We start from the raw sequence: 11,946 nt of genomic DNA on the forward strand, positions 1-11,946 counted from the left end.
TATGTGTACATTTAAACATTATCTGAATTCATATTTACAATTCTTTTACTGAGATAATCAAAGTAAACTTGTAATTCATTTACACATTGACTGGATTTTCAATATCGTTTAAACTGCTTTACAATATTATTTTTATCAAGTACATACAAACTGAATAGTAATATGCTTACATTACAATAGTTTTCCTCTTACAGTCCTGTTACTATTCTACGGAGTGAGTTATTTTTCTAGTGCTGATTTTCATTTGTAGTATTTTGAATTGCTATTAAAATTATGCTGCGAACATACAATTCTCAAGGGAAGGGGAGAATTTCTTAGTACCTTGCTGTATAAGATGACTGTAGGATGTCTGAAGGAACTACTGGAAACCAGTATCCTAGTGGGACATTTTTATGACTCGGCAAATAAACGTCTAATGCTGTTATCACTTCTAGCGATAGTACCTGCTATACGGGACTTTTCTGAGAAACGAAATTCTGGTAGCACTGGTTTAAACGGGAGGATTCCTAGAAAAAAGAGCCCCACTGGAAGCGAAGCCCCCCTAGCTACGGAAACTATGTTGCGGCTACGCGGGATTTTTTCAAACCTCACCGAAAATGTCTCTGCTAAAGCTCTATCCCGGGTAGATTCAACGAATCAGACGAAAGTTCTGCTTCTTAAGGATCACGTGATCCCAATCTGAGCGACAATCGGTTACTGTTTGGCGATCAAGTCTTTGTAGCAAGTGAAAATGGTTGCCTAGCTACGTGAGTTTCCTGAAAATGTGCGAGTTCTGAGAATTGTCCTTTTTGACGTCCATTCCCGCGTAGCTGAAACATAATGTGATTAGAACTTAAGGCTTTTTGGGCCATTCAAGCAACGTCCTTTGCATTCAACATTCTCTTGGCAAACTATCTAGTGTTTCTGGTCACGATAAATTCCAGTATTGAATTGCATGCTGCACTATTGAAACTTTAATAATGAACAACCACTTAATTAAATTAGTTTTTTGTTGAAATTTTATATAGAAAAAGTACTAAACTAACTGAAAGAACTAACCTTATAACTAATGACAAGTTGAAAGCACTTATAAATTGTTTCATCATGCTGAAAGATTAGTGGCACACGTTGTGTCTTTAGGAACTTTAAAACGATGACTAAGCTAAAAGATCATTAAGTAATGCTAACGAAAGTATAAGTTATAAATATATAATCTTTGAAGAACCAAATGAATACGCATTCGGTGTTTTAAATGAACTAATTTGTGAGGATTTATTTAATTTATTGAACAGTTAATTTTATTTTGAAGCATTTCAACCCATGCTTTCTTGCCAGAATGAGATTTAAGTTTTACGTGTTATGCAAAGTAGGGTAGAAAGGTATTATTTAAGCTGGTGGTCTGAGTTACTTCCGATTGATTGGTCAGGCCCCTTTACCTCACCGGCAAGCTGTCTTCATGGACTCATCGTTAAGCGTTCGATCTACTAGAAGCGCTCACAGAAGCACCACATTTTATGATAGTTGGAAAGCAGTTGCGCATTGCAAACTAATCGCAGCATACAGCGATAGCTGGAGTTAGAGACTTCAGATAGAGCACGTTATCATCGGCCACGTTGTTTCTCTAAGCTTGCTATTTTAGAGCTGTGCATATTAAATGCCTATTAGTCTACGTCGGTAAGGCCAAGAGCTAACTACGCTTTAAATATCTCTGTGCAGCTTAGGCTGATTATTTGACTTAAGCTTAGTTCCAATTTTACATTTCTGTTCTGAGTTGCCGACAAAAGTAGGGGCGTAGATTTGTAAGCATCAGGAGTGCCAACTGTAAATACTTTTCTTGAGTTGACTAAAAGGGTCTTTTAACCCTTTCCATGTGTTATTATTGATACATTTGAACTTAGCGAATAGTTGCTTCACAGTTCAAGTAAACATCTAGCCAACAAAAGTAACTTTCATTTAGCTAGAATCTTACAAATTAGCTATCCGTTTAAATTTTATTCATTTTCTTTCATTCAACTGACAAAAAAATTGACATTAAAAAATGACAATCGCCGCACTTATTTCTGCACTGTTAACTGAATTTTAATGATTTCAAAGTGAGACTGCAAGCAATTTTTGTCTTCCTGGTGTAGTTCGTGAAATCCTTTGCTTGCTTTATAAAGTATTTCTCCCACTTCCCTAGCGTGTCTTCGTGGTGTAACGGTAGCACGCTGGGCCGGTATTCCAGAGGTCCGTGGTTTGATTTCCGGCGAAGGCGGTTCCTTATTTTTCATCTTTTCTGATTCCAGTTAACCCATTAACCGCCAAAACTACAAGGAATGTTTCTTTTCTCGTGATAATAATAACAAATATTAATTTAAGCATTTATAACATAAATTTACATTGAAAATTAAAAAAATGCTCTTACCTGTGGAGAAAGCGAGTGTTGCGTTCGCGCAACGTCAGCGGAATAAGACTACGGATGTTTAGAGAGTAGGATGTACTCGTGTGATGTTTCTTTTGAGTGGAGCGCAGAATTATTTTTTAGCTGTATAGCGTTTTATGAATCTACAAATCACTTTACTTGTAATTAATTTAATATTAAAATATACATTGTATTTCTTTTACAAATACAGATTATTTCATTTGAAAGATTCAAGCATGAAAAGCTTGTTTGCAATCATGATGTAAAGCTACATTTACATACTTTGCATCTATAAACAGTCTGGCTATGGTACTCTTTACAACAAAGTCTTTCGTTATCTCCATGCAGTGGTTTTTGAATGCTGAATTTACTAGGTCTTCCTTGTTGCTGATCTATTTCTGGCTGATTCTACACTCTCAATAGGAGTTTGCAAAGGGAATTATGCATTCTCGCGTCTGAAATCTAAAAGAGACTTTATATTTCCAGTAGTAAAAAGTGGTGATATTTAGTAAGTTTAGATAAGGTCTCAGCTCATATAATTTATCAGTATTGTCAATTTGTCAAATGCAGATTCTGCTTCATATTCCTGTACTGCAAGCCTGATATCAATTCTCGCGCAACCTGAACAGAAATGTCCTTATCAAAAGACCAATACATTTTTTCTTGAGGTAAAGAATGATATCCTGTAAGCAATAATATTCCAATAAATCTTCTGATATACGCTTCAGATGCAATAGATTCTGGGCTTTTTTTTTTTTTTTTTTTTTTTTTTTTTTTTTTCCTGAGCGTATATATTTGTCTGTTGAACGAGAAGAGACTAAATTTCTAAACCAAAATGAAAATCGAAAATCTGTTCACTAGTTTTACCTTGTGTTTTGCCTTTTATAATTTCTCTTCTATCTCTTTCTTCATGTTCTTCCTGAAACATAGCTAACAGTTCCTTTTTTATCCACTTCAAGATTTCAGTCTTCTACTTTTTAAACTTTTTAGTATGACTATAACTGCTTTTAGAAGGCTGAAACTTACTTCTTACGTGAATTTCAATTTCCCCAGCAGTAACATTTGGTAAAATATCATTACTTAAAACATTGCCATTCCTTTCTTCTTCGTCACTAGCCTCTGCAATTTCTGGGGGAACAATAACAATATCAGTTTCATTCTGGTCATTATTAACATTATCATCATCTGTTTCTTCATCAAAAAATCTTTGAAGGGCTTCTTCTAATGTAAGATACCTCGTTCTAGGCATTTTTAAACAACCAGAACATCAAGCAGAACATTGAAAGGAATGAGTGAAAAAGCAGATTGACTACCCGTTTCCTGCTGACGTTGCGTCAACGCAACACCTGCTTTCCCTTCCTTCCCAACACAAATATAAACATGTGACTGATGTAATGTTCTGATAAACGGTGACCTTGACTAAAAATAGATCACTCATAAAGACGGCGATTCTTTCGTTGAATATTTTCAGCAAAAATACCCGGTCGAAAATTTTGCTTAAATTTTGCTTAAAATATGAGATTAATTATTATAAACAAAATGATTGTTGAATGCAAATATTTCTTATATAAATAATCTTCATAATATTCCCTGCACAAAATCATCTGCTGGTAAAAAATATCTTACGTACTTATATTTATATACGCATTTATTTTGACCGTTGCGTCTACGCAACACCAACGGCTAATGGGTTAACCTAATGATTCTACAAGTGGCGCCCGAACTAAAAGGGTTGTGGATGATGATTCTCCGCACCCAGGATTTGGCGACTAGGTCCCCTAAAAGCCTAATCGCCCTTTAAAAAGGGGAGTATATAAGGTATTTCTCCCACTTCCCTAGCTTTGTCTTCGTGGTGTAACGGTAGCACGCTGTGCCGGTATTCCAGAGGTCCGTGGTTCGTTTCCCAGTGAAGGCGGTTGCATATTTTTCATCTTTTCTGCTTCCGATTAGCCTAATGACTCTACAGCTTTACCTAAAGAGCTTTCCTATCCAATCTTCCTTACACATGACTAAACAATCAAAAAGAGATTTCTAGCATTGATGATGATTAAAATTTGCAGAAGATAAAGAGTAGCAAAATGCTTGCTAATACATCGTACATGACAAACTTTTGACAGGTTTAAGAAGAGCCAAAATTTTCGATTTATTCCTTACGTCAAGCATCATTACATGGCATACTTTCTTGTGAAGTTCAGCTAGTATTTTTAAGTCTGTTTTATTCGTCCCTTCTTGTTTTTAGAATGCAACTTGTTCCCAAAATAGTGCAAAATTGTTGAGGGTAAAAGGAGCATTATACGCCGCATGTATGATATATCTGACGAATTAGTCTTAACTTATGTCGGTATTGCTAACATGCAACCTAAGACTAGAGTGCCCAGCTTTCCTTGGACTATATTGTTAGAGGCTGAGTGTCAAGGCATTGACGTTTTAACTGAGTATTAGGTATGCATTTATTTGTAGAGACAAATGAGGAAGAGAACTAGAGATCTCGCTTCTTCAATTCATATAATAACCAACAAATAATGTATATCGTATTTCCTCTTGTATTTTATCCCTCGCGGATCCCCGCCTAGCTTTTAGAGCAAGTTCTGAAAATTTGAAAAATTATTCTCGAAACTTACTCCTTCCTCAACACGTTCAAAGAATGAGCTCCTGAATTTTAACATAAATTTGATGCGGAGTGATGTTTTTATTTTACTAACAAAGACAACCCTTCCAGACTACCTACAAAAGTCAATCGAAACTCTTCCCTTCTGAGTGTAGAACTTCATGACAAAAGCATTGCAATAATTTATTTAAGCTATAAATTATATACAGTAGTACCTCGGTATATGTTAGTAATGCGTCCCAGACCCTTGGATATATACCCAAAAATTTTTTCAATAAGATATAAAGGGAATTATAATTAATCCATTCTTATAAAAAATATCATTGCTATTATCGCAGCACTGTTCAATGCAATGAGTGAAATCTATACTGTACATAAATGAAGTACTGCACATGCTATTGTACATAAATATTTTTCGGCTATGCAAATCGAAAGAAATTTTTCAGTATGCTCTAAGGTCTCTGATCTTTGGTACTTGCTTCATCCTCTTCGCAAGGTTAGCCAATATAATATCATCTTTGTTTTTTACAATCTTAGATATCATTATACTCGCCATACGCTATGTAAGTCCCGATACTCATGTCATCTTCATATTTTTCAGCAATATCTCTTTTCACCTCCATAGTGATTCTAACAATTTTCTTCGTTACTTGCTTCTTCTCATTAACGTTCCGTTCCTAAAGCTCATTGCTCATTGAAAATTTAGTCATAGCTCGGTTTGTTCGCTGAATAGTAGTAACAGGTGTATTGACGCTCATGGGCAGTCGTAGCATTGTCTCGAAAGAGGTAGACATGTGTAATGCGCGCAGTCGTGACTCGTTGAACTCGAGTCATATTTTAAACAAATATCGTATACCAAACAAAAATTTTCGCGTCCAAACAGGACGTATACCAAAGTGCCACTGTAGTTACTTTTAAAAAATGAGAAAAAGTTAACTGATTTACTGATAAAATTGAAAATCATAATTTTTGAGCCTGTCTACTTAATCTTAATTAATTCATCACTTCCCTTAAGTGAGATATCTGTTTTTAAGCGGCATGTTTACTGCATACCTTTTAAATGACACTGCAAGCTGGATTCCTAATAAATGACTACTTATTTCATATACGTCTGTGTTTGGTCTCGTTTTTAATAATCAAATAGTAATAAGCAGGTAATTGCTTTTGATTCAGTAGCAGCTAATCTGCTGAATCAGAAGCGTTATCTAATTGAAAATTAGAAACTGGGTGATAAAATCTGCATTGCTGAACTAGAAGTTACGTCTGAACTATAAAAATTAGGCAAAGTTTGGTCTTGAATATGTAAGGCTGAATTTATCTGATTTTGTATTTCAAATTGATGAAATTTTTCATCCAAACGTATTCCTAATAATACTGTAAACTGTAAACGAAATGATGACTTCTAGAAGAATTAGTTTAGTTTCGAATTTTTTAGACCTTAGCATGTACGCTGCGCAGAGAAAAAAAAAAAAAAAAGACAGTTCTATAACTCCCGTTCTACTGGGCCAATTGATGAAATTCAAATTGCGTTTTTCATGAACCGCGACTTAGGATATATATTAGATTTATATATAGAGTTGTTCTAATATAGGTACTCTGACATAAAATCGGACTTTTTCTTATATGACATGCCAGTTTTGTTTCCCATATTGCGATTCTATGACTCAAATTATGCCTAAATATTAAATTTTGTAAAATTTGGTGCGAAATTTACGGAGAAATTCAAAAATTTATCTTGGCGAATTTTGTTCAGTTTGCGCCAAGAATAATTCAGTTGGCGAACTTCTTAATTTATAGCAACCTATTTTCCTTTCCTTTTTTTTTTTTTTTTCCCCATTGTAAACAAGCAGAAAAAAGTCATCGTTCATAATTTCTAATAATTTTAATAAACTACATTTGGCGTTATTATCGCTTACAACAATATGCCAAATTTCAAAACAAGCCATTATGTAAATTCACGTATAGCCTAGGAAATTTTGAATAAAAAACTCTAACTTTTTGCAGGTATTCTTAGAAATGCATCTACGTTAAGATGATGGTCAAAATTTTATAGGTTATAATTCCAAATATCTTTTGAAAAAATTATTTTAAAATACAAATTTTAAAAATAAATCATAAAAAATGTGCGAGTTTTATTTGGAATGAACCTAAATTTCGAATTCTGGAAGAATGAGGCAAGTGAGTTGTAAGGATTATATTAATTTATCTAACAGTTAAATTTTGATTTAAACTTCCTTTCCTATCATTCCTGAATTTCAACTTCCGGCCAGAACGTAGTTTTAGAATCACGTTTGAATGCAAATTGAGGGAGAGCGGTATTTAACCGCGAAGTTCTACTGTCTTAGTCAGAGAGAACTAAAGATTCTGGCTAGCACGCGTCCGCCTTTTTAAGCTACTCTCTCTTAAGCTATTATTACACTCAAATGAACTTTAGGCCCTTGATAGCTTCGCAGTTAATCAACAGTTAATCAAAGGGCCCAACACTGTTAGACATTTGATAGCTTCGGTTTAGTTTAGTTCTTAGTCTCTTAAGTTCAAGCCCGAGTGTCGGCTTTATTGTACAACTCCAAGACGGAGTTCTGTTACATCTTATTGAAATAATAAAGGGTTATTTCATCCTTCTTACTTGTTGTTTCCTGTACCACGAACTGAAGCGATTATTCGCTTATCACTTCTTAAAATTCTTCACATTCAACTGTAACTTTAAAGTACACAGTACAGAATCTTACAAAGTTTAATAAAAAAGAGATATTGATAAATATTCAATTAACATTGAGGAGCTAAAATTTTAAGAGCTAATTTTTTAAAAACTGCTCGAGCGATGTTCACAAAACTTGGCAGTTTGGCATAATTTGAGTTGTAGAATCGAAATATGGAAAGAAATTGACATGTCATTTCAGAAAAAACTCGATTTTTTGTCAGAATACCTACAATGTTATATATAAATCTAATACATACCCTAAGTCGCTCTTTCGAGACATAAAAACGCAAAGTTGAATTTCGTCAATCGGCTCAGTAGAACGGAAGACATAGAGCTCTCCCCCTTCCCCCCCTCAATGTACATTATCTTAGCTTAAATATAATAATAACTCTTTTATTTTTACTCATTTCATTTACAATTTTTTTTAATTTTCCCTTTCTTTATTATATGCTTAAAAACTTATTTTTATTTTAGACAGAGGAGAATTGATACAGATTGTAAATCAAGAGAAATGCTCTGTAGTGGATATGATATAGCTGAAAACTGAAAAACGTATCACTGCCCAATATTTCATTTCAGTGGCTGCAAACAAGAAAACGAGCGCACAAAATTTAACTAATAACATTGTAACTCATATCTCATAAATGTATCTTTGTGAAATTTTTCATCCATTTATTGAGTTATTAAGAAAATAAAAATCCTTCTTGAAAACGAAAGAAATTAGCGGAAATTTTAAATTTTTCTTTTAAACTATGAAAATTCTTGATTCTAAAAACTTTGTTGATTATCATTCTGTACTATAAGAAATAAGGCGTAAAAATTGTATTAACTAAATCAATGTTCATTAAAAAATTCCATTATATGTGTACATTTGCATTATTTCTTATTGTCTCATTTTTTATGCTTTTGCTGCATTTACATGGTTTGTAATAATACTTACGTTTCTCAATTGGTTAACAAAATTTTTTAAAGTGCGATAGAAAAGTAATTGCTTTACGTTTAATGAACTTTGCCATTTATGTAAAGGTAATTGGAGAGTGGTGAAATATTTTGCTATTGAAATTTTGTCAAAATTTGTATGCATTTACAATTCTCGAATGCGGTTTATTTATTATTACTCTGATTTGGTTTTATCTAGCACATTTCCCAAGATTTAAACAAGGTACACAGTATGTGTTTTATACAGGGTGAATTATTTTTCCCATAAAGCATTCTTGTGATAACAATTAAATATAAATTTTGTACTTTAGATTTTCAGTTTAGTATTTCTAAGATATTTCACTGATTTATATTTAAAATTAATAAACCATAGGAAAGTCATTCTTTCAAAAATAATAGACAATTTTTTTATTTTATTAGCGATGTTCGCTTACAATTAAAGCATAAAAGAATTAATTACAAAAAATAAACAATAATAATAATTTTTATTAGGACATCGTTCAGAATCTGAACTCTCTTACTGCAAACAAGAATTTATACTCAAGGATTCATTTCGCTAACACAAAATATGGGCTTTTAAGATTAATGAAATGTTCATCAGCCAGTAGCGTTTTTGCATATATTATGCTTAAATTTCAAAATTTTATTGTATATACCAACAAGTGTAATAACTCGTATGCCATATTTACTCGCATATTTCCCCCCTCCTTCGCAAAATGTTCCCCCTAGTTTTTTTCAACATGTGATTTAGAAACCTTTGATTTATAGGTAACAATGTAAAGTATATGCACTAATAGAAATTTATTTTGTAAAAATAAAGAGTTATTGTAAGTGGTAAATTCTTTGAAATGCATAATATAACAATATTCGTGTATTTTTATGTGTGTTTCAGAAATGGTATACAATGCGTGTTTTTCCCCTCCCCGGTTTTCATATTTTATATCACTCCCAAAAGGTCGTTTTGTTTCCTTTATACACACATACACGTTTTGAGACCATTTGGGCTAAAAATGTTTAAAAACAGCATATCTTTAGAATTTCCTATATCTCGCGTGCTAGAGATAGAATTTTTTTTTTTTTTTTTTTTTTTTCTGAACAATGGTGCAACTGCTCGCTTTGAAATCTTTGAGTTTATTAATCAAAAACTCATAAAGGCAACATCATAAATGCTTAAAAACCCTTGAAGGATTTCGTGTTTGTCATTAATTAATTTGTCACTAATTCATTTGTCCGTCAAATATATTGATTTGATCTACCTGAAAGCGTTAAAATCCTTTCTGCTTCATATTTTATTTCGAGTATTCATATTCAAAAATAAGGTCGCGTGTATCAGATTACTTGGGTGCTTACAAGATTACAAGTATTAAAAAACGCAGGTGAAATACAACAGGTGTTCTAATATGAAGCGAAGGTAGTTTTCTCCAGCTCCACGTTGTCTCCATAAGGAGAATCGTCGTCTGACGTGTTAGGTAGCTTATCTGCCTGAGTTTCCACGTGTTAAAATAATCTACTTGATTGGAATCATGGCTGCAGTGGGTGCGGATGATGTCAAAGAAGAATTCATTGAAGAATTAGCCAAGAATTTACCAGAAGGAATGGATATGGAGGAATTCGTAGCTAATATCACTAAAATGGCGAAGGAGTTTATGGCAGAACAAGGACAGAAGCCAATTGAGATGCAAATTCTGCTGTTTTTTGTATTTTTAATGATTCCTTTATCTCTTATCCGTAAGTATTTCGCTTTTTATAATAATTTCTTACGTCCTTAAATTAAAATGTGCGTCTTTCATATTCTCTTTTTCTTTTATGTAAATGCATTAAAAGACGCAGCACAGTGACTTAAGTATCTAACTTTACATAACTTAAATGTCTGAAAAATTTTAGCATAAGTAACTTAAAGTTTAAAATTTTGTTTCATCCAGCTTACTTACTTTTAAATGAAAAGTCTTCTTTGAAGTCTAGAATTTCTAAGCAAATTCGTATTTTAATATTTCTGTCCCTTTCAGACGCATTTACAGAAATATACATATAAAATAAAGAATTATATTAATAATACCTTTTATATTTATATAAACATTCTAGTTTTCACTACTCATTCTAATGATGTCAGATATACGATATTCCTTTCCGCGCATTTGGTATAATGGTTAGTGGTCGATAGTCCCGGCCTCGAATCCCGGAGAAGGCATGAATGCGTATAAATGAATAGTGTATGTGCGGCATGGGGGCATTCAAAATATACGTCGTATCCAAAGTCCTCTAATGGTTTGTTGGTAGAGTAACAGAAGATCGGTGGAAGGGAGACCCTCGGTTCTTGATGCCCGAACCCGTCCCTCCTCGGGCTGCTTGAAAACTGGGAAGGAACTGGCCAAAGTCAATCTGTCAGGTATACGGAGCTCAAGGTTAATGCCAATGATAAACACAATCTTGTACTCCGTACCATGATAAAATTGGTGGGCTTGTTCTGATTAGCAAGTGAGATTAGCTACAGCAATAAGATATCCTTGAATTTTGTTGTCTACTATTGCATTTATTTCTCTGAAGAAAACAGAAAGCTAAATTACTAAACTTTATAAATTTATAAATTTACAAATCATAAAATTATTTTACAAATTACTTACTTATTATTATTTATTACTAATTATTTTACAAATTTATAAATTTTGCAATTTTTCTTTGCTTTAAACACAACATTGAGAACATTTTCTGTTTCTATAATTTTATTATGTTTGTTGTTACTCTTTGTTTCCTTGGCGTTTTGTTGGTAACTTCGTGTTATTAGCCTTTTGATGATCGTTTTACTTTATTAATTTTTCCTGTGTTAAAAATTTATTTTTTAACAAACCTGTATTCTACGTTCTGAAATTTTTGACACATCTGATTGTATTCTGAATGAAATGTCTATAGCGTTATTGATGTTACAGTTTAAAGAGCAAAACACCTAATATTAAGATTACAGCTTAAAGACAAAAACAAAAACAAAACAAAAAAAAAAGAAAAAAAAAAAAAGAAAAAGAAAGAAATAATTATAGCTGTTGCTAGTTCTCGCTGTGAAAAATAAGTATTTTTTCAAATTATCATTACCAACATTCGTGACATATGAATCGATCCAAGCATTTTAACAAAACACAATTAAATTCGTAATAATTAAATAAATTTATATAATTTTTAAAAAGTTGAGCATTATTTAAGTTAAATAATTTTAAAAATGACTCTTAGAGGCTACTGATCTTCCTGGATTTTTCTTCATATATCGCCCGCGAACACTAGCAAATGATTTTTTTTTTTTTTTTGATAATTTATAATTTTCAAACCACA

General features: G+C 32.7%; 1 protein-coding gene and 1 long non-coding RNA gene across 3 annotated transcripts in view; both read left to right on the forward strand.

Moving 5' to 3' along the window:
* The window catches only part of LOC118193580 (polyamine-transporting ATPase 13A3-like), a 236,671-nt gene extending 228,120 nt beyond the window's left edge, over window positions 1–8,551 (forward strand). Inside the window, exon 30 of the mRNA XM_085825885.1 lies at window positions 8,164–8,551. Within this exon, the coding sequence (XP_085682011.1) occupies window positions 8,164–8,225 (62 nt within the window). The 3' untranslated portion in view covers window positions 8,226–8,551. The remainder of the gene's footprint in view (window positions 1–8,163) is intronic.
* Window positions 8,552–10,061: 1,510 nt separating this feature from the next.
* The window catches only part of LOC146999474 (uncharacterized), a 28,419-nt gene continuing 26,534 nt past the window's right edge, over window positions 10,062–11,946 (forward strand). Inside the window, exon 1 of one of the 2 annotated variants that reach the window (XR_015043652.1) lies at window positions 10,062–10,356. This is a non-coding gene — a long non-coding RNA (uncharacterized LOC146999474). The remainder of the gene's footprint in view (window positions 10,357–11,946) is intronic. The other variant, XR_015043651.1, reaches the window with a different exon arrangement.

Source organism: Stegodyphus dumicola, chromosome 1, assembly GCF_044657685.1.
Source record: "Stegodyphus dumicola isolate Sdum_Otavi_A_Nest chromosome 1, ASM4465768v1".
In the NCBI taxonomy this organism is placed as follows: domain Eukaryota; kingdom Metazoa; phylum Arthropoda; class Arachnida; order Araneae; family Eresidae; genus Stegodyphus; species Stegodyphus dumicola.